The sequence below is a fragment of the Penaeus monodon genome, chromosome 17 (genome assembly GCF_015228065.2).
Source record: "Penaeus monodon isolate SGIC_2016 chromosome 17, NSTDA_Pmon_1, whole genome shotgun sequence".
NCBI classification, from domain to species: domain Eukaryota; kingdom Metazoa; phylum Arthropoda; class Malacostraca; order Decapoda; family Penaeidae; genus Penaeus; species Penaeus monodon.
The window spans coordinates 17,124,112-17,147,623 of NC_051402.1; the positions used below are offsets into that span (position 1 = coordinate 17,124,112).

At 35.9% G+C, this 23,512-nt stretch overlaps 1 protein-coding gene and 1 long non-coding RNA gene across 2 annotated transcripts in view; one reads left to right on the forward strand and one right to left on the reverse strand.

Annotated features, from left to right (window-relative positions):
- The window catches only part of LOC119583573, a 4,141-nt gene extending 1,060 nt beyond the window's left edge, over nucleotides 1-3,081 (forward strand). The window contains exons 2-5 of the long non-coding RNA XR_005229711.1: nucleotides 300-378; nucleotides 2,184-2,258; nucleotides 2,428-2,536; nucleotides 2,853-3,081. This is a non-coding gene — a long non-coding RNA (uncharacterized LOC119583573). The remainder of the gene's footprint in view (nucleotides 1-299; nucleotides 379-2,183; nucleotides 2,259-2,427; nucleotides 2,537-2,852) is intronic.
- A 5,950-nt stretch (nucleotides 3,082-9,031) lies between these two features.
- The window catches only part of LOC119583574 (WD repeat-containing protein 11-like), a 16,415-nt gene continuing 1,934 nt past the window's right edge, over nucleotides 9,032-23,512 (reverse strand). Inside the window, exons 2-22 of the mRNA XM_037932130.1 lie at nucleotides 22,264-22,375; nucleotides 21,964-22,117; nucleotides 21,148-21,321; nucleotides 20,774-20,996; nucleotides 19,278-19,446; nucleotides 18,911-19,043; nucleotides 18,610-18,741; nucleotides 16,374-16,642; nucleotides 15,874-16,097; nucleotides 15,272-15,454; nucleotides 14,873-15,138; nucleotides 14,577-14,698; nucleotides 14,119-14,340; nucleotides 13,712-13,880; nucleotides 13,371-13,508; nucleotides 13,010-13,185; nucleotides 12,425-12,598; nucleotides 11,870-12,134; nucleotides 11,588-11,757; nucleotides 10,413-10,657; nucleotides 9,032-10,255 (exon numbers count right to left, since the gene is read on the reverse strand). Of these exons, the coding sequence (XP_037788058.1) occupies nucleotides 10,141-10,255; nucleotides 10,413-10,657; nucleotides 11,588-11,757; nucleotides 11,870-12,134; nucleotides 12,425-12,598; nucleotides 13,010-13,185; nucleotides 13,371-13,508; nucleotides 13,712-13,880; nucleotides 14,119-14,340; nucleotides 14,577-14,698; nucleotides 14,873-15,138; nucleotides 15,272-15,454; nucleotides 15,874-16,097; nucleotides 16,374-16,642; nucleotides 18,610-18,741; nucleotides 18,911-19,043; nucleotides 19,278-19,446; nucleotides 20,774-20,996; nucleotides 21,148-21,321; nucleotides 21,964-22,117; nucleotides 22,264-22,375 (3,835 nt within the window). The 3' untranslated portion in view covers nucleotides 9,032-10,140. The remainder of the gene's footprint in view (nucleotides 10,256-10,412; nucleotides 10,658-11,587; nucleotides 11,758-11,869; nucleotides 12,135-12,424; nucleotides 12,599-13,009; nucleotides 13,186-13,370; nucleotides 13,509-13,711; nucleotides 13,881-14,118; nucleotides 14,341-14,576; nucleotides 14,699-14,872; nucleotides 15,139-15,271; nucleotides 15,455-15,873; nucleotides 16,098-16,373; nucleotides 16,643-18,609; nucleotides 18,742-18,910; nucleotides 19,044-19,277; nucleotides 19,447-20,773; nucleotides 20,997-21,147; nucleotides 21,322-21,963; nucleotides 22,118-22,263; nucleotides 22,376-23,512) is intronic.

Here is a 23,512-nt window from a genome sequence, read left to right on the forward strand (position 1 = left end):
CAAACAGGATATTGAGAAAACTCAAGTTCTAAGGAGAAAATGAGAAAGTTCAGAAAGTGTAGACATCATAAGCTGTATCTGGATATTCTAAAGGATATCCAGATACAGCTGTTTATGTAACAGTTTGTTCACATTCCAGCATAGTTTGCATACCAAACTGATAACTAATCTCTTGTCCATAGTCTTTGATTAGTTCAGCATTTGCAGAGGTGATATCAAATAAGTTGTATTTTTAGTGTTTTTATTTTTCATACCGAAGTATGGTTCCTATAGCATGTTTTCTATTTACCTTCTTCCAGCGGTGCCTGAGGGTACGCCCCCAAGTTCCGTAAACTTAAAACGGAACTGGAAGCCGAATTTCCAGATAAACTGGATATTGTAAGTAACTTTAATGTTTTTTTTTATCATTATTATTTATTTTCAGATAATCATTGAGTAGGCTTAAATTTTAAGTGTAAGTCACCTATGGCTTTTACATGTCTGATTTTCTTTTCCACTGTGACATTAGTTTTGTGTTAGCAGCCCTTTCTGCCTCCTTACCAACAGGCATGGGTATTTTGTAGGAAATCAGGTTTGTTGGGGGGAGGAGGATGATTATAACATTTGGAATTAAATTCTGCTAAATCTTTCAATATTTAAGAATTGAGAAATATACCGACATAGTGTGCATAGCTGTGATTGTGACCTTAGCACTCCTGCAAAGGTCAGCAATATACACCATGTATATTCCGTAATACTCATACTCTAGAGCCATGAAACGCATAGTATCTGTGTGACCTTAACACTCCGTAATATGATTTCTGCAAAGACTTAAACTTCACAATAAATCAGCAGGGTGTATAGTCATGTGAGCCATGTCATATACCATACAGCCTTCAGGAATGTGTTGTTTTTGCCAGGACCAGTGCATTCACTTAATTTGGTGCAAGGCTCTAAACCATAATTAGTAATGTTATTGTCCTCACCTGTTGTTGCCCTGTTGGTCTAAGTCTAGTTTCATTTGGTTGTCTAACAAACCTTCAGATATTTTAACTCATCATGGGTGACTAGTTTCAAGCAAATGTATATTGTTTTGAGTTTTGAGTGAAGGCCACTGCAGTCCTGCTAATATATTTTGGTTAATGTTACCGATAGTGATGCACAGAAATAGAGGGAAATGGTAACTGCCAACTTATAGAGAATAAAAAATATTCATAAGAAACCCAGGTACATCTGACCTCATATTCACCGAGAAATGAACAGTTCTTAATGTCGGGTTTTCTGTATGTTGGCACAAAGTGCTGAAAAGGGGGTGGAGTACAAGGGGGCTTGAGCCCCTGTAGGGAATAAATAGAAGGTAGGAAAGGTTAGGTTTGGATTTTGGGCTTACATGATACCCTGGAGGGTGCATTGCTCTTGATAACAAATAATCATATTTTTATATAAAATTAGCAGTTAGATTTTCCATTTTTAGTGTAAAGGAGAGTGTGTCAGCCTCCCTATTGGTTCCAAGTACTATTTATCATGTGGGGTCATGGTTCTCTCTCTGTCTCTTTCTCTTTCTCTTTCTCCTTCTCTCTTTCTCTTTCTCTTTCTCTCTCTCTCTCTCTCTCTCTCTCCTCTCTCTCTCTCTCTCTCTCTCTCTCTCCTCTCTCTCTCTTCTCTTTCCTCTCTCTTCTCTTCTCTCTCTTCTCTCTCTTCTCTCTCTCTCTCTCTCTCCTCTTTCCTCTCTCTCTCTCTCTCTTTCTCTCTTCTCCTCCTCTCTCTCCCCTCTCCTCTCTCTTCTCTCTCTCTCTCCTCTCTCTCTCTCTCTCTCTCTCTCTCTCTTTCTCTCTCTCTCTCTCTCTCTCTCTTCTCTCTCTCTCTCCTCTCTCTCTTTCTCTCTCTCCTCTCTCTTTCTCTCTTCTCTTCCCCCTCTCTCTCTGTCTTTCTCTCTCTCTCCTTCTCTCTCTCTCTTATTCTCTCCTTCTCTCTCTGTCTTTCTCTCTCTCTCTCTCTCTCTCTCTCTTTCTCTCTCTTTCTCTCTCTCTCTCTCTCTCTCTCTTCTCTCTCTCTCTCTCTCTCTCTCTCTCTCTCTCTCTCTCTCTCTCTCTCTCTCTCTCTCTCTCTCTCTCTCATGTAGATGTTGTCGGCTTTGAACAAAGTAATGTCAGAGGAGAGTATTTGAGATAGATCATAACTAAATATCTACTTTGGTCTTTCAGCATGGCGAGGCTACTCCTTCAGCTACAGGATATTTTGAAGTAACTGTCGGGGATAAACTGGTCCATAGCAAAAAGGTACATCAATATTTTCTGTTCAAGTTGATGCATATATATTAATAGCTTGCCTTAAAATCAAGATGGCTGTTGGTCTATTATTAAACAAGGATCCATTTAAAGAAATAAAAATAAATTAATAGAGATTAATGTTTGTAATTGATCACTTCTGCATTTGTACTCTGCACAGAATGGCGATGGCTATGTTGATTCGGAGAAGAAAGTCAACAAGATAATTGATGCAGTCCATGATGCACTTGGTGACTAGAATTTACCTCTTATGGACGGCCTGACTTGTTGTGAGTACATCTATATACTTTTGCCAGTTTGTCATAAGACTTTTTGAACTATAGTAATCACTAATTAGGACTTGAATAATTGAGATTTTCTTTGTATGAACTTTGGTTTCTAGTGAAAATAAGAGTACCCTGGGAATAGGGTTCTCATTTTGTTTATTTCTGTAGTTGTTAGGAAAATCATGGCTATATATTTTATAGTATTGTGTATTCTTCCAATACTTAGAAGAATTGAGATATGTTTAAATAATTTTACTTCTATCATGCATAACCACATTTAATCTCAAATGAATATTCAGAGATAAAAAATATCTTACAGGTGCCTTCGTAGGCCTCTTTGTGGCAGGGCTACTGAGTATGAAACATTGTGCTGAAAACCCTCTGTTTGGATGGCACTTTGTGGAGGAGTAGAGAAGCCCTTTCAAGATTGCCATAAAGAGGCCTGCTAGAGCACATCAAGGGCAGGTTGTCCTCCTTTACCAGTACCTTATTCAGGGATCTTAACTTTGTCTTTGGCCCATCTTGCATAATAAAATATACTAAAAGATGTGCCTGTCTTTCCCCCATAGCTTTGGCAAGTAATTAGGTCCTTTTTCATGCGAGGATTTTTTTTTTTTTGACATGCATGGCTTTTATATCTCTATTATTATTAGAATAAAGGTTTCATTTCATTTCACTATTTCATTCAAGGTCCCAGTGTCCTGCAGTAGGCCTATTTATTTACTTTATTTCTTGGCTTTCTATTGTTTTTCTCCTTTCCTTAGTTTTTTTTCTCCTCCCAAGCTCTGTCTGTCTTCAAAAATAGGAATAAATTTTTTTTTTTCTTCTTTTTAGGTATTTATTTACAAAGTCAATTGTCAGTATACATTATTCCACTATATGCTGCATATATAATACCAGTACTATATAAATGTATACTATTACTTCCTTCTAGCTGTACATACAAAATTGGAAGCCTGAAACTTGGATTTTACATTGGGATAACTGCTATAGTTACAGTAAATAAGAAATACATAATAACATAATAACTAGAATCACATGTTTCAGAACTGTACAAGTGCTGCTTGTAGTTGGTGAATTTAGTCCAATAAAATCTTTTACTACATGTGATGCACTGATTCTTCATAATTTACCTAATACTTTCAAATTTACTTAACCTGTTAGCACTGCATTGATATATTTAATGGTTATGATTTTTGTGTTGTATTATGCACCAGTGTAACCAAGCATATGTATGATTTATACTCTTCCACAAAAAATATATATATATAAATTTCCAAATTAACATGCTTGGTAAAGACCTATTCTGTTAACCCAATCGCCCCGGATTTATGTTCTGTCCCTTGTAGGTTTTTGTGAATTTTGTTACATACAGATGGCTCCACATGTGCTCAGCCTCCAAGGAGTCTATCAGTAGGCCCTACTGACTGATCTTGATTCCCCATTCCTGAATTGCGGGAAAATGCGTTTTTTCCTTTTAATACAATTGATATCAATACTGTTATTATTGTTATTGATGTTATGATTTGTAAAGTATTATTAAAATCTTGTTAACATTTAAGACAATGAAATAATGCAAAGATCCTTTCCAAAAGTCAAGGAAAAGGTAAACAGGTGCGAAGGTAGACTATAAGTGACCCCTTGATGACTAAGCACTTGTAGAGCCATCTATGTGAATACAATAAATAAACCTGTGTTACAGTGGGCATGGCATGTATTCTTGCCAAACGTGGCGATTGGGTTAAGGAATTTGCACCATATAAGCTATCTGATTTTCTTATCCTGGCACTGCCAAATATTCATTATATACAAGGTCATCTATTTATATATGCATAGCTGTAACTTTGTATTAAATTCAAAGGATTTACATATATAAGAAAAATTCAAATCACTCGCAAAGCAATATTTTAAGCTAAATTGTATTCTAAAACTCAAGCAGGCCTGCTCAAACACTGCCTTGACCACACAATTGCACAATGCCTAACAGACTTTGCCAGTTCCCTTGCCAAAGTCTGTGTCATTGTATAAAAAGGGGCTGGTGTCTGGCAGTGTTGTCTATCCATATTTGGTAGCAACCAGTCAAACTACCTTGGAGACTGCCACATCTATTGATGATGATTGTGGCGGGCTTAGGAGACAGAGACTGAGGCCCAATGTGGGGCATCAACCCTGCTTTGGACCACATCCCTCACCTCAACTAATTTGGCATGGTCTTTTCTTCTCTCCCTTTCCTTTTCCTTTCTTCTTCATCCCCTCTTCTGTCCACTTATCTTAATCATTATTAACTCATTTTTACCCTTTTTGCCACAATACTTTATCATAATGCTCTATGACACTTTTTATGGCTAGCACATTTGTTTTAATCATTAACCATTCTGGGAATCCTCAAACATGCCTTATGAACCAAAAAATCTTCATTACCTGGGGCTTTGCCCCCAAGCTCCACCCTATTGCTATATTTTGAATGTCACTAATGACCTTAGACATTCATGCAGCAGAGTATTTTCAATAAAGATTAATGATTTTGCTCAACCAAGGCATAGGCAGTCTGTTGGTTTGCCAATCCACTTTCATCAAACAACAAGCACCAAGTGCCTGTCAGGCAGTGCTCAATCATATGGAGTAGGCTTAAGCAGCAATATCAAAGCCTCATGAATAATGAAAAGGTCTGCTGTGAATTGGTCCATGCTGTAATACAGTTGATATTTTCACTTTAACCTACTAACAATCTTCATTCTTGAACAACTTTACCCTTTGTATCACCTTTGTAAATGAAACTTATATATAACATTAAGTCATGAAAAAATTAGTTCATTGTATTGTAATGTGGAATTGGATTGTCTTGATTTTGTAACAAAGTAAAAACAAAAATCATTATGCTATTTTTGGAACTGCAAATTCATATGCAATATAAATGAAAGGGAAAATTAATTTTAAGTGACCAGTAAATAACAGTTAAACACTTAAAAGCCTGTCTAGACAAGCAGGTGTATCTGTCAGGCAGTATAGTTGGTGGGCTTATTTTGCCAGGCTTGCCTGTGAATGTGATCCACAGAGCCAAATTGATGGACAAGCAGGCATCCCTTGATAATGCCAGTAGTGTGTGAAGTGCAGTATGTAAGCAGTAAGCATGGCACCTAGTATTACCTAAAAGGAAATGTGTAGCTTGATAATTGTGTGTAAAGAAAAAGAAGAGAATATGGTGCAAAGCTTGGCTCAGTAAAAGATGTTTATGAAAGCCACACAACAGTACTTGGGAAACTACAGCATAACCACGAGCACCGGGCACCGCCCAGGAATTTTACTCATCGGGTGCTTGGGCAATTTGACACTCTGCCCATCAAATGTGACTACTGGTCAGGCCTGCTTGTCTGGACAGGGCATAAAAAGTCAATGGTAGACTTGCACTGTATTCCATACAGCACAAAAATCATCACAGAGCAACTTAATGAAAACCTTAATGACAAACAATTTACACAATCGAAAAGTCAGTTTATCTGAAAGGATGTGACATCAAGAGAGTCAGATCTGAAGATGGAATACAGAACTATCATCTCAGCATTCGGATAAACTTGTAACTATAATGCTTTTTCTTAATGTGTGCATAAGGTGTCTTAGGCCCTGCCCACATTATCGACCAATACCCAGTGGACTTTGTCTGTAGGCTTACCAGTCAATTTTGCTTGAGTAAGTATTGAGTGCCTGTTGGGCAGTGCTCAATCATGTGGAAAGGCTTAAGCAGCCATATCTAAGTCTCCAATGCACTAAATCATAAATTACACAAAATTATTCTGTGACAAGTAATTTATTTTGATTTCTATGATGGCCACACCAAAATTATAATCAGACATCTGTAAAGATGCCTGATTATAATGGTAAATTTCCTTACCTCAGACTTCAAGTAATGATGGTTAAAAGCATAAAATTGCTGATAAAGTGGCTAAGATTGCAAAAGGAATGTTGAAAATGAATGGGAATACTCCCAAATAACAGCTAAGCATCATCTACATGTAAAAGCCTCTCTTAAACCTTTATCAATGAAGCATGACTGTGGCCAAGATTATATATCTTGCAGACAAACCTCATTTGACTGCTGAAAAAAAGAAAGTGATGAACCTGCTACCTTTGGGGAGGTTTGATTTGGGGGGGAAAAACAACTTTTTTGGATTTATCATTACAGATTCAGATATCTTTTGTTCTATCTAGAACATAATAAAAAATATAAACAATTTGGGTGGTTAGAAAATTGCCTGGCATATAGAACACTAAAAAATCTTCAATGGAGTTATAGCCTTGATTATGGAAAAAATGTCCTTTCCATGTATGTTTGCTTGAATTAAATTCTGTGCACAATTGATTCTAAGGACCTTTCCACACAACCAAACAGTTCCTTACAGACTGACCAGTTATCAGGCCAAGCCTATGTTCAGCTGTACATACTGGGGTGCTGGTGTCTTAGCATAGTCATCATATATACCCAGCAACAGCAAACTACCAGCCAGATGGCCCTCCATTGGGCTGCCAGTTAGTTTTGCTCAAACAACAGGTACTGAGTGACTATTGGGCATTGTTTGATCATGTGGACTAAAAAAAATGTATTTAAATATATTCTTGCACAAGGTTTAAAAATTTATGAACTTTTATTTCAGTTAATGACAGCTATAAAATATTTCCTTGATATTCTAGAATGATTGCATAGCTAATCACAGATGCTAATTAGTATTCAATAGTATAGATTTGTTTATAAAAGGTATGAATGAGAATGAATATCTTCACAATACAAGAGATGTATTTAAAATAATCGCTTTTATTGCGAAGATATTCATTCTCATTCATACCTTTTATACATCTGTCAATATGAATAAAGTTCATAAATTTGTTTACAAGCTGTTGAATGGAATAAGCAAAGATGGTGTAAATTTAGAATTTGCAATTCTTTTCCCCACAAGATAAATTACTATATGAAGGCAAAGAGTATCCTGATTAACAGAACTTCATATTGTCACTCAGAATTCAGGAACAGGATACTTATCTTCATGAAATTAAAGAACCTTACTTTAATTATCATAATTAGTAAAACTGAGGCAGCATTTTTTTAGATTAGATTTCATTATGCTGTATTTCCAAGATATGTCTGGCAAGAATTTTTAGAAAATATTTGCTACATCCATATACATACAAGGCATTAAGTATGTTATTTTAGCCTTGGAAAGTCAGTCTGGCTTTTTTTTTTCTCTCTCTCTTTACCTAAAGCCAAGGGACAAGAGGATGAAGAGGTTATCACTATTATGGAAATGGGGATTCCTAGTACATTACAGTCAATACAATAGTATATGTATAGTTGTATATTGGTATGCATTCATTTATAAATTGGTAAGCTAGTACTACAAATAAAGTATAAGTTCATGTTTTAGTAGAGCTTCCTAAAGTTTAATATGCTAAATATCAGCATATCTTGATTAAATTGGACTGAATTATGCTGTACAATACAATTTGTAGGCAACACCGAGATCTGTACCATCTTGAATGATTAAAGTGACAAAAGAGTACAGACCTGGATAACATGGAAACCTATTATGAACTCTCAAACAATACTTGTCTTAATACAGGAATGTTAACATTTAACTTTGAAGATACTTAGAAGTAATGTCAAAGATGAAGATGATTTTTTATGCCTTACACTCCCTTTTAAGGGTTAAGACAGCATCTTTTCAGGAATTTGGATGAAGCATTGCTCTTTTGCCTAACTGGATGCCTTCCTATAATAGACATTAGTGCTACTGCAAGGCACACCTGAGCTACAGTGGGGACATATACTGAGAAAGATATATAATCTATTTGCTACAACTTGCAGATTGCTAAAACTAGATGTTCTTATGCAATATCTTCATCTTGCTTTCCCCTATTAGAGAGAGGGCAAAAAAAAAAAAAAAAAAAAAAAATACTAATGGCAAACAGAATACACTACACAAACTTGACAATCATAGGAAAACATTTATATAACAAAAAAGATGATGATGATAAATATAGTGACAAAAACTACCATTTGCTTCTGCCACTTAAAAAAAAGCACTTTGACTTATAATATATATAACTCTCACATTAAAATATAATATTTGGCAATGACCTTCATTATAAGTACACATTTTTTCTTTTTTTTATAGACAGGAAACATAATTGGGAATGTAACAGTCTTAGAGTAATACTTTGGCTTTCCATGATCCAATTCTAAGTACAATATCAACATTGCAAACAGTAAAGCACTTAAATAACTTCAATATAAATCACTCATTATATCTGGAAATGTCAATGAGAGGGGTAAGGGTATGTAGGAATAGGAGGGGGGGGGAGAGAGAGGGAGAGGGAGTGAGTGAGAGAGAGAGAGAGAGAGAGAGAGAGAGAGAGAGAGAGAGTGAGTGAGTGAGTGAGTGAGTGAGTGAGTGAGTGAGTGAGTGAGTGAGTGAGTGAGTGAGTGAGTGAGTGGTGTGTGTGTGTGTGTGTGTGTGTGTGTGTGTGTGTGTGTGTGTGTGTGTGTGTGTGTGTGTGTGTGTGTGTGTGTGTGTGTGTGTGTGTGTGTGTTTTAGAGTTAGAGTGTGGAGTGAGTGAGTGTAAGTAAATATGCAGGAATTATGGAAAAACTTAAGCTTTAGCCAGTCAAGTTCAGCAAAACTACACATTTTCAAATATGCAGTTATCTGATGTATTGTATAATCATTTTAATAATACAAAGAGTACTCATAGGAGATAGCACTAAGGTTTGTATGGTAAAACACAGAAAATGTCCTGCATTTGTTTTCTTCATGGAAATAACATTTTGTAATCCTTAACACTCCACTAGCCATTACTATTGTAGGATCCTCCTCAGGTCAAGACAGTCAAAGGTGTCTACAGTATATTCAGCTCTGACTTTTTGCTTAAGCTATATTTATTGGTTTATTCTTGTATACCCAAAAATGCACTACTTAAAAGAAGTAAAAATTGAAGACAATATGGTGGAATACCACTGTACAATCTTCTATATACTAGTAAGCATGAAGAAAGATGAGACAAAACAAAAAGCATGTCAGTGGCCTGATGAGTTGGAACACCATTAAACTGATATGGCAAAACTAAAGGAGCACTTGTACTTAACACTGGCAATCACCAAAACATATTTGAATAAAGTATTACAGATGAGGGGATACACACCAAAGACTACATGTGTGTTTTTAGTGCTGGAAAGAGTTGGGAATGACAAGCCTGACCTTATATTTTTTCAATACAAATTTTTAAAATGTAAATCTTATGGAAACAGAACAACATAGAAGAATGACTGTTGTTGTAATGTTTGGGCACCAGGAATGCACGAGACTACAGGCTCAGAGAATACAATGCGTGTAAGAAAAAAATGTATAATCAAGCATGTGTGTGAATGAATGAATGAATGAATGAGAGAGAGAGAGAGAGGGTAGGGGGGGGGGATGACAGAAGAGAGAGGGAATAGGTGAAACTAATTGAAAATAATATCTTAAACAGCACAGTTGCAAAAAGGCAATTTCAAATAATAATAAGATACGTGTAGAGAAAAAATACCATTAAAATACATCTGAGACTTCAAGTTCTCACAACTACTGCAAAGAATCAAGCTCCTGCAGCAGGCTGTGTCCCTTCTCCCCCATCAAACGGCAGAAGTATGAGACCGCAGGCCGATTCCCCAAGCTGAACAGGTGAAGGACGTACTTCCTGCAAGGAAATTCGTTCATGAGGATAATTTTTTTTCTTTTTCTTTTTTTCAAATATTTAAGGTGAAACGTACAAACTCATAATAATATGTTGTAAAATAAGTATCATAAATTCATTCCCATGCACAAATATGATAAAAGAACAAGAGAAGCCCAACCGATGGATGTTCTCTGCCAGGGAAGCCATGGACACAGGAGCCGATATGATGGGGGAAGAGCCTGACTGAGAGCCTGTGGAACCCAAGGATGGGTTGGAGCCATGGTGCTGGCTGCCAGGCAGTGTATGCAGCTGCAAGGCTGCAGCCAGGAGCAGAGCTGCTCTCTGGTGGTAATGTTGCTGCACCAGCTGTTCTATGGCTGCAGTTATGCTTCCTACAGACAGCAAAGCACACACTCCCTGATCCTGTAGTTGAATAGTTTACAATGACTGATAATTACACACAGTTTGTATGGATGATTCATGGAGAAAGAATGAAGTAACAATTAGACAAATGTTACAATTACCTATATTTCATTTTTATTATCACCTTTTAAATTACTTATGCTTCTTTATCTTTCTTTAGAGAGGTTCTGTTCTAAACATGCATGCATGAGGATGAATCCTATTTTTACATATTTTATAGTCTCCCAAGCATGCTTGATCCTCTGGGTAGATTAGGATTTTTGTAGTTATTATTGCTCTGATATTATTATTTTAATCATTATCATTCTTAGTTGTCATTATCATAATTATTTTTATGATATCCTATTTAAAATGAATACATGCATATATACATTATATATATATGTATATATATATATATATATATATATATATTATATTATATATATATTATAATATAATATATATATATATATATATATATATATGATATATATATATAAAATATTATATATATATATATATATATATTATATATATAATATGTATATATTTTATATATTATAGATATATATATATATATTATATTTTATAATATATATATATATATATATATGTATATATATATTATATATATATAATAATATTATATATATATATATTATATTATTTGATATATATATATAGTATATATATGATATATATATATGTAAAATAATCTATTATATATATATATATATATATATATATATATATATATATATATATATATATATATATTATATATAGTATATATATATTATATTATATATATATATATATGTATATATATATATTATTATATATATATTATGATATATATATATATATGTTATATATGTATATATGTATATATGTATATATATACACACACAAATACTTATAAACCAAACATAATATCTGGCCCCTGACCTTGTTGCCTGAGTTAATAAGATGCTGTGCCCATTTTCTGATAATGTCAACTGACTCTTGCACAGGTAATGCACATTTAGCCAGCCAAACAGAGTTCTCCCATTGGCCATATGACTGGAGATATCGACATGCATCCCCTGCCTTACCAATCAGGCACAGCAATTCAACACCTGAAAACAGGGAATACAACAAGATCATTAGCACAATAATTATGAGGCACTCACAGCACCTACATTACATACCAAAGAGTTGAGTACTCAAGCCCTATAGCTACCTGCTTACCTTCCCAGATATTTCCTGCAGCAATGAGGTTGGTGGCAACTAGCTTGATAGTGGACTGAGCCTGAGCAGAGTGGTGGGTAGCTGCCAAAAGGCAGGCTCTCAGGCAATCTGTATAAAACTGGTGATTTGAGGCATCTGCATCCAGTAGCAGTCTGACAGCACGGTCCCTCTCTCCAATCACAGCCAGACTTCTGCCAAGTGTTGCTCTCTGTGAACCTTCCAGGTTCTTGCTCTCATGAATTGCCAGGCGCTCAAGTTCATGGTGCTATCACAATCAAGTGTGGAGCGAGGTTATGTATGTATGGAAGGAATATGACATCATAATTAGTCATTATAAACATATGCATTATAAATATAAATTAACATTATGTTTTTCTTTTGAATGTACTATTAGGTGTCTCACAGTTACTGTAGCCCTGAAGCCTACAAAATGTTGATTCAGCTCTATAAATATTTTTTCATGTAATGTCCATATAAATTAGTCAAATAAACTGACACTGGACTCTGTTCAATGAAATAATAAAAGCCAAAAAAGCCACCACTAAACTTATCTACCTTATATGTTGCAGCATCACACAGGTTGTGGTATGTGGTCTCCAAGGGGTGAGTTGGAGGAAGAGCTGTGACTGTATTGGTCTCTTCACTGCCAGCACTCTTCTCTGAGGCTGAGTCTCCAAGGGCTATCAATTCTGCACTTCCAACGCTGCTGTTGCTGCTGCTTGTTTCATCCTGGAGGGGGATGTAGAGACCCCATATAAATTGCCAAAACTCTATAGAAATATGAAAACAATATATGGATACCGAATGAACCTACCATTTACAGAATACTTGCAGAAATTAAATAAAGCCCATATAAATAATAATTAATTCTATAAAATGACCATTCATTTAATGAAATTGTAATTCTCCAACTTCTCTTGCTGAAGCTCACCTTTTACACATGGAATAATATGAGTTGGAGCTCCTACATGAAAACAATAAGGGGATTCAAGTATTCATACTTGAAACCCCTTATTGTTTTCATGAAGCTATGAAAATGTGGTTAATTTTTTGCAAGATTAGGTTTTTCAGCAACTAAAAGAAAATACAAAATTTATTTCCTATTCCGAAAGAATATGAGAAGAAACCTTTTCTTCCAACCTTGGACTGTGTTAAAGCTGGCTGTGTGAGGTAGTGACAGGCAACAGTCCAAAAGTCTATTTCTCCCTGATCACCAAACAATTGTGCAACTACAAGAGCGCGATGAGCAGTGGATCCACATGTCTCTAGGAATTCACGAAGTTCCTCAGGAATTCTTGATATCCAGACTTCAATGTCTGGAAATATTTCAAATCTATATTAAGAAAAGTATACATGTTGACAATCATTACTACTTATGCAAACAGAAAAACACACAGACGAATAGATAGACAGACAGATAAATGTATTATTATGCAGACAAACACACATGCAAGCACACACACAATATCAACAATAACTCCAACAGCAAAAAAGGACTAACTCAGGAGCTGTTCCGGTGTAAATCCATCTTCGCCAGAGAAGGAAAGAGAGTACTGGGTCTGCCATGGCTGATGTGTCATCAGTGTCCTTAGGTTGAGGGATGCCTCCCCCGCAAGCAAGTATGGGGATACTATAGGGTCTGAAACAAAGAGGATGCCAAAATGAGTAAGCAAAAATGCTCATCTTAATGAAAATGTGAACATATACCTAAAAATTATTAAATTATTGTTCCAAAAGAAAAATAATTCCAATTATCTGCTTCATCTTCTTTATCTGGAGTGTGTGTAATATGAGCACACAAATGTGAATAGCAACAGAGAATTCAATTAATCTTAAACTTACCTTTTGTACAGTACTGGCATATTGGAGAATTTGAAGTCTTCAGGTTCATGTCCATAACTCGTAGACATCCATCTACTGTGGCAAGGACTGGTCTGTCTGAAGCACCCCAGTCCACATCAACCACCTTCACAATGTCACGTGGAGATTTCACTTGGCTCACAAGTACCACCTAAATCCAAATACAATATAAAAAGAAATTTTGATTAGACAACATAAAGAAAATTATTATATAGGGAACTAGTTGGCAAAACTCTATACATATGGTTCCTGAAGATATTCTTTCCACCTTTCCATTCCCATCACCATTCACCTGAAAAAATTGTCTCAAACTGCAAGGAAAAATTCTCAGTCTTTGTTCAAGTTTTCACTCTCATATGACATTCTCTTAAAAGTAAACATCCACTTACATCCCTGACATCCCAGATATCAATGCCATCAGCAAAGAGAACCAGAAGCTTCATGTTATCTCGTCCAGGAGCGAATCTAACTTTACGAATCCAACCACGGTGTGTTGCTATGTGGCGGGAGATACGAGTCTTCAGATCCCACACTGTCAAATTGCCATCTGCATCACTCAGGATGATTTCATGGCTCTTCCAAGCAATTGATGTGATGGCACTCATTTGAGACTAGAAATGATAATGAACTATTAATCTTCCTCACAATTCTAAATGCTTATTAGTTTGTTTCTATAAACAGGTATGAATTCAAATTTCAAAGTAATGAAGAGGAAAGAAAGAAGTACCCATTAAAATCCTACATTTGTTATAGTTATGTTCTAGTGATATTCAAGAACTCAAACTGTAAATTACTCATTACTCAATTGAGAAACCCAAGTCAAGAAATCTAATGAAATGAAACTTACATCTGGTGGAACCTTTGTTCCATCTCTGATTACATTGCCTTCCACTGAGAAGTGATAGAGTTGGCCCTCTGTGTCCGTAAACACAAATGTTTCCTTGGCAATACTTGTACGCTCATTCCCACCTGAAAAGCAGCATACACTTCATACTCTTGCTCTTTAACACAGAATTTATCATCTAAACTTACCTACCATTGTGTAAATTAATAACAAAGTTTTCTTAAATACTGAGAATGTGTAAGGATATTTGATCAAATAACACATATTTCTGCCAAACAGAATACACCAAATACACTAACCAAAGTCTGCAAGAGACAACATGGACTCTGTCATTGAGGCCTCAGCATGTGGAGCCTCCTTGGGGACTGATGACTCACTCTTCCCTGGCTCTGTGTCTGGGACCTTCTGGCACTCAGACTCTCTGCGGGCTTTCATGTGGCTGGTGGGAGACCACTCAAGGGCAGACACTCTTGGGAACCTGCGTGGCATTGTTCGTAGCGGAACCAATTTTCTGGCATCCCAAAGTTCAAAGGGATCCTCTCTAAAGACAACTATGAAGTACTGCCTGAAATAAAACACCACTTGCTGAATAATAGTAATCTAGTTCTATTCATCTATGTTTATCATAAGTTTAGCACCTTTTTTTCTTTATAAGCACAGAAATATGCCTACTGTAGCATATATAAAATTCTACTTACTTCAGGTATGAGACTCTGACCATGTCAATGCTTGTTTCATCACTCTTGTTAGGTCTGAGTGTAATAGTTCTTCCAGTGAGAATGTCAGTGTAGATCAGTTCATTGCGGACAAGGCCCTGACTGTTGGTAAGAGGCTGGTGCCCGAAGGACAATATGGATGTTAGGCTTGTCCACTCCACCCCTCTGCAAAAGGGAAAACATAACATAAATTGCTTCCATTGGAAATTCTACATTTCACTGGCAAGTCCAATTACAAATTTCATACACTTTATACCATTTGGTTACCAATTCTCTGTAGTTCATTTGCTCATTGGTCCCAGTGACCCAATTGGTACTCTTTTTCACTGTGACATTCATTTTTATAATATTTTCCTCCTCCATATAAAAAAAAAAGTTAATTATAATATGAACATCATTTTGAAAAATAAATAAATAAATAAGTAAATAAATAAATAAATAAACAACAACAATAACAATAATAATAATAATCATTATTATTATTATTATCATTATATTAATAATAATAATAATAATAACAATAATAATAATAATAATAGTAATAATGATGATGAAAAACAAATTTAAAAATCAAAGAAACAAACCTGACGGGGTATGTGTGCAGTGCAAATTCTCTCTCTAACATCCCTGTGGCCATGTTAAAGATTTGGACAGCACCGCTCTGTGTGCCAGCAGCCAGCCGGGGCACATAATGGTGAATATTCCTGGTGGTAAGAGGAGGACACATTCGCACCACAAGTGGGGGTGGGGACACTGCAGGCATCAGGCCAGTCATCAGAATTCTCAGGTTCACACGGTGACCAATGTCCTAGGAGAGGAATAAATAAATAAATAAATTAATTAATTAATTAAAAAAAAGGTTCCATATAAATAGTCTGACATATCTGGGAAAAGATATTCAACTGCATAGGATGATACTAATCACAAGTAATTAATTAGCAGCATGGTGATTGTGATAGGGATTGGGGTGGTTGGTGATAATGGTGGTGATAATGGTGGTTGGTGGTTGGTGGTGGTGGCGGTGGCAGTGGTTGATGATAAGGATCCTAGAACAAAAAAATACTCTCACTTTTGCTACCATTACCTTGACATTTTCTGACAAAGCCCAGGCAGGCTTCACCATGTCTGCAAGTGATGTTTTAGGCAGACTAAGGCAGACACCAGAGGGGGAACTGGATAGACTGAAGTGGTTGTCAGCAATGTTGAGGCCTGACTGGGGAGGTCCCTGAGGGGGCCCTACTGGGGCTGAGGGGGCCCCTGGAGTGAAGAGTGGGGTGCTAACAGCCACCCGGCCAGGGGTTGGGGTGGTTGTCACCTGCTTGAATACCACACGGCCATCACCAAGCACTAATGCTGCTCAGGAAAAAAAGCTCCACAGTTAGAACCAGTTCCACTCCAATAAAATCTGACTTTAGCTCATAAAGAATGGATGGAACAGTTTATGACAAAATGAATAAGTCTATGCCAGAATGAAAAACTATAAATGAATGTTGCACTAACATCTGGTACTGAAGCTGCATTATTAGAAAATGACATGAATGAGATGAGTACCACTGAACTAATAAATGGTAGCGATATTATCAGAAAATGAAAATTAAGATCAGAGACCTCACTGACATGCTAATAAACTATCATATCATTAAGAATAATACAAAATACAATAAATATCTATAAAACATCCACAATGGCTTTCAAAACTGGAATTTTCTCTCAATCATATTGGTTATAACCTATTCAAATCCATATGAAACTTGCTGTGATCTGTGACAGAAGACCAACAAGCAAGCCTACAAGCTGTAATATGCAAGAATATACATGGCAATATTTCTTGATCTTTGTTGGAGTACCTGCAATGCACCATACCTGTAGGTTTGGTGTGGTGCAAAAGCCAATGTGTCCTGTACACATTTACCCAAAACATTTCTGTCAGCTCTATGATAATCTATAATGATACCCTTTTCAAGAATTTGTAATCATATTTAACCACACATCTCTGGTAATTTAGATTTTTTGTTGAGTTACCCTAGTCATTTAAAAACAACAACCATTTTCTATGGCATCAAATGATGAACAGAAAACTCGAGAATGTTCTTTTAAATTCAAAAGGGCAAATTTCTCTTTTATGCCAGAAAAAAAGTAAAAAGGAAAGCAATATTTTTATACTTAAACATGGGGAATATTAATGAAAGAACTGAAGAAGAAAAAGAAAAATGAGAAGAAAAGTGAAAGAGAGATAAATGAGAGAGAAAATGACAGAGAGAATGGGAGGAAGGGAAGGAGGGAAGGAAGGAGAGATGGAGAGAGGGAGAGAGGGAGGGAGGGAGGGAGGAGGGAGGGAGGGAGGGAGGGGAGAGAGGGGGGAGGGAGAGAGGGAAGGAGGAGGGAGGGAGAGAGGGAGAGGAGGGAGAGGAGGGAGAGGAGAAGGGAGGGAAGGAGGGAAAGAGAAAGAAGAGAGAAATGAGAGGAGAAAGGGAAAAAGAAGAGAGAAGGAGAGAGAGAGAGAGAGAAGAGAGAGGAGAAGAGAGAGAGAGAGAGATAGAGAGAGATAGAGAGAGATAGACAGACAGATAGACAGACAGATAGACAGAGAGAGAGAGAGAGAGAGAGGAGAGAGAGAGAGAGCGAGAGAGAAAGAGAGAGAGAGAAAGAGAGAGAGAGAGAGAGAGAGAGAGAGAGAGAGAGAGAGAGAGAGAGAGAAGAGAGAGAGAAAGAGAGAGAGAAAGAGAGAGAGAGAGAGAGAGAAAGAGAAGAGAGAGAGAGAAAGAGAGAGAGAGAGAGAGAAAGAGAGAGAGAGAGAGAGAAAGAGAGAGAGAGAGAGAGAGAGAGAAAGAGAGAGAGAGAGAGAGAGAGAAACAAACAAACAAAACAAAGAGGCAAACAAAAGGCAAGACAGATATTTCTTTATCATTTAACTACTCCCAAAAAACATTATTATAAAAATTTCATTATCTCCTTCTCCCCCCCCTCCAAAAATAAAATGGTTGGCAAGACATCTGGCATGTAATTTCTATTATACTTGATATTATCTACTCTCTAGCCATACTGTGGATTCTATACTGAACAAAGAACTGGATGCTGGACAGCTATCCAAACTTTTGATGATTTTGATGATTGAGCATTTAATGATTGTGTTGGGCGGCTATTAAAAGCAACTGCCAAAACTACATAGAACTGATACTTTGATACATACACACAATATATTACATTTTCCCATATCCATGAATTATGATAATGGAAAAAAAAGAATAAAAAATTGTCGATGAAACAATCATCACCATCTCAGTGATCCAAAATTCAAGCCAAAACAGCATATTCCTTACCCATGTGCTTTTCATGCACTGGGTCAAGTGCTATGCCGATGGCTCTGCTCTGCTTATTGAGGCGAAGGGGTTCCGAGTGGCACTTGCGGTCATACATAACTTCGTAGTAATTCTCTCCAGCACCTCCATTATCTACAATTAAATGATACTAGTCATACACCAGACTTTAATTAAATGAAGTCTATACTCAGAAAATTATTTCAAACTATGTTTATAAAAAAAAAAAAAAAAAAAAAAGGAAATATGATATATGGATCAATTTGATGTTTTTAATATGTAAGTGGAACCAAATCTAGCATACCTGAATGCCAAGTGTTTTCCTTGTCTGTTTCTGGCGAAGTTGCCACTGGCAGTAACCGTCTACGGAAATGTGCAGAGACAGAACCAGAATCATGAAAGCAAAACAGAACATCTCTCTGCCAGCAAGATATTACCTGCAATCATTTGAGTTTATTAGTCTACATATAGAACAAAATGTCTACTCTGAAAATACCTGCCAAAGTAAGTTGGTAATCAGCTGATGAAAAAATAATAAGTGACTGGTCTACATACAGTAACAAATAAAAGGGGAAAATGATAAATCTGATTCTACTTTTTAACAGCCAATTCCATGCACCACAATAAGATATAACATTTAAATCCTAATGCAGCTAACGTATATTCATTACCTGGCAGAATGGTGACATAGCTCTGTCAATAGCAACAATGCCAACTGTCTGGTTAATGGTAAGGTCGAGCACCAAAATTTCTCGAGAATATAACAGTAAAAGCTGGTCTCTCACAGTTTTGTGGTATGCCAGCTGTAAGCACTCTGTTAACTGACTTAAGTCGTCACTTCTGTAATGAATAGAATACAAAAGGCATCAGTAAATAATAGGAATGTAATGTTCATGTTATAAAAAAGCTTCCTACTATAGCAACCCCATGACTGCTCTAAACAATCTCAGTAACACACACACTTATTGCAAACAATGGTAAATGCCCAATATCAATTCAATGCCACCAGGAAAATACTGTGCTCATTTTTTACTCTTTTTTTTGTGAAATGTCTCTGCAGATAGATGGCTCTGCTAGTGCTTAGCCACAAAGGAGTCAATTAGTAGACCTTGTGACCTTACCTGGTTTCACCTTTCCTCGAATTGGCAGAATTTTTTTTTTTTTAATAATGCTATGAATATTGATGGTGTTATTTTTATTATAGACATTATAATTACTATAATGTTACTGACATTAGTAACAGCAATATAAGATAACGTAAAATATTTTAAAAATCAAGGAAAAGGGTAAACAGGTAGACAGGCAGTACTCATAATTGGCTCACTGGGACTTAGTACAGTGTAGTCATCAATGTGTAAAAACAATTAATAAAGTAAACTCATAGTGGGCATGGCATGTACATACATGCCATGCCAGTCGGATTTGGGTTAAAAGTGTATTATGCACAGATTCAAGAGGTATACATATATGATGTGTTCCAGTGAAGAACCTATGATTTCCCATAACAAACTGCATCTCTGTGCATGTTGCAAACACCCTAGATCATTGGTTCTTATACTTTTCAGAGGCACAGACCCCTTCAAGAATCTGATGAAAGCTATGGACCTCCTTCCTTAGAAATATTTACATAAAAACTTTGCATGCACTGTATAATGTGCTTTATTTATCAAGAATTGAATGTCTCACTAACATACACAAAGTATTATCAAACTTAAAAGTAAACAATCTAAAAGAAAAACACACTAAATGTTCATTTTTATCTGATCCTCACAGACCCCCTGACACCCATCCATGGACCCCAGGTTAAGAACCCCTGCACTAAATTCAATCTGCTATATTCATTCATGAAAAAGAAATATATATATATATATCTGTTTTGCTTATATATATACTGTAAACATTTATTCTATATATTTAGCTGCATCTAAAATCTTCAATAAATAATCTGACTAAAACAAGAAGGTATTATGAACATACACTTCTCTATAAATCAAATTTGCTTCTTAATAATTCAATTTCCAGTGAAGTAGTGTGAATACAGTATCAATCTTTCAATTAAACTTAGTATCTAAAGTAGTTATGAGGGCATCAGCCATAACTGTCGTCTATACAGAGGGATTAGTTAAAATGAATATGCAACTTTGCCATTTCAAAAGTTAATACATACTTGGGCTTTGCCTCCCCCACCACTAGGTCCCTCATCTTGCGCCTCAATCGAGTGCTCGTCCTCTCATCTGTTAGGGAGTTTGAACTGGCTGAGGAGGGCAGGGAATTAGCCACCTTTCCTGGGCTACTCCTGGGTGCAGACACATAAAACTTCCTCCCATTGGATGATGGGCATTTGCTCAAGCTGAAGTCTTCCACAAACAGCACACATCCTCCACACAAAACTGAAAGTGCATATCCATATTTTTGAAGGACCCCAATCAATTTTCCAGTTCACAATATTCACAACATCACTTCACAAACATGATAAAAGATATGATAAAAGATAATAAAATACCATCCAATAGCCTTGAAAGTCATTCAGAGCCAACTTACATGCCATCTTATTGTTATGGAAAGGATCAAAGTGGAATGTGGAAAGTGTCTCTGTGTAGGATTTCTTCCAGAGTTTGGTGTTGTGGCGTGTATCCCAGATGACGAGGGAGTATGGAGGGTGTAGGGCAGCCAGCAGGTGTTCGCTGCCATCAACGCCCCCTAGCCATTCGAGCTCTGTGAAGGAAACATCATAGTTATCTTTACACTTCCAACTTGATTATCATTAGCTCCAGCTCAAGCAGCCCAGCCAAGAAATCCAGCATCATTGTAGCTATCAAAAAGTCATGTACAAATATCCTAACAAATGTTTTTTGGCTCACTATAACCCATATTAATTGTTAGTGGAAATATGCTGCAGCAAGAAAGAAAAGAATAAAAGATAAATCAAAGAAAAAAATACTACATCTGCAACACCTAGGATAGTAAGCACCAGAGGAGGCTCAGGGACCAGAGTCAGTGAAGCTGCTAAAATAAAAAGCAAAACCGGATGGCAAAACTAAGGAAGAAGGTTCTCTAAAGAGCACTAACAAATATGTATATTTTTGAAAGTAGCAAAAACAAACTGATGCGATGTGAAGTCAGGAATCTCAGGAATTACTGCTTATATTTGTCAGTGTGAAGTTTAAGGCAAATAGGGTCTTATCTTGGAGCTCTGAGTGACGGTCAGCAGCAAGATATTTGCTAATGCATCTACATATTCAAAACTTAAAAATCTAATATGTTATCAGGCCACTATGAAAGAAATCTGTTCATAGCCATTGGAAAAAGAAAAAAAAAACACACTCACACAATCCATAACAAATCGGATCTACCCACCGTGAATGGGTTTATTGCCATCCTGCAATGAAGCTGTGACTTCCCCTCTTGTCACATCCCAAACAATGATTTGTCCATTCATGTCTGCCGAGGCCAGGATGAGGCTGTAGGGTGCACTAAGCTGGTGGTAGTGTCGTGTTTTTCTCCATCGCACCTTAGGAAAGTACAAAGTGTCAGCATGCACTGGCATTACAAATTAGTATGAAAGGAGTTTTTCAAAATTTAGTTTCATTAGTAGATGAAAGTGGTTGCAATATAACCCTCTTTTTATGATTTAACACCCAACATATCCTATGATACCTTGACCACATGACTGCGGTGTCTGGAAAGGGTCTGTGCACACTGCAAGGTAACTGGATCTACCACAACAACTGTGGCCTGGGCTCCATATGCCAAAAAGCCTTGCCATCCCCTGGAAAAGAAGAGGAAAATCTCGATAAAGAATCATCTTTATATGGGGAAAAAATCAAAACAAATAAAGCTACAAGCAGTTGCAGGGAAAGAAGCAAAGTGAAGTAGGATACATGTACATAATAATACATACATAAACAACATAATACATAATAAATACATAGGTACAAAAAATATACAACATACATATTACAAACATCACACACACACACACACACCACCACACAACACCACAAACCCCACACACACACACACACACCCCACACACACCACACCAAAACACACACACACACACACACACCCCACACACATAAAATTATTTTTATTATTTTTATATTTTATAATATATATATAAAAATATAAATAATAATATAAATTTAATATATATATTATATATTATATACATAATATATATTAAAATATATAATATATATATAAATATAATTATATATATAATATATATTTTAAAATAATTATATATATATTTTAATATATATATATAAAAATATAAATATTATATAAAAATATATAATATATATGTATATATATATTTTATTGTAAAATATTAGAAAATACAATGAAAAGGGGCAGCAACCATCCACATGGAAACTGAAAAAACCAAATTAAAAAAAGGGTGTTAGACAGGGGAGAAAGTCTGAAAGCGAACGGATAACAAAAAAAAGACTAAGATCATTTCAACAGTAGAGTTCAAATTTAAAAAAGATGTGAGGCAAGTTAGAGGTAATGAAAAAAAATATATATCTACGCAACCTTTTAAAAATGTATCAGTCTAGGCTGATGCACCTTCGGGAGACACAGTAGAACTTAGAGGGTCCTTTCATTATGTCTAAAAAGAATCTTTAACCAATGTTCACCCGTTATGACCCAGGGGTCAAAAAAATGGGTTTTCAACAAATTACTGGGAGCAAAAGAAGAAATGCCCCGTGGGGGAGGGGAAAGGGGAAATTTGCCTACAAGATCGACAGGGAAAAAACAAAAGGGGAAAAATCAATCTAATATATAAAACAGAAATAAAAAATAAGTATTTTATATTATATAAATATAAATATATAAAAATATATATAAAAATATAAAAATATTATATATAAAATAAAATATAAATTTATATAATAATATA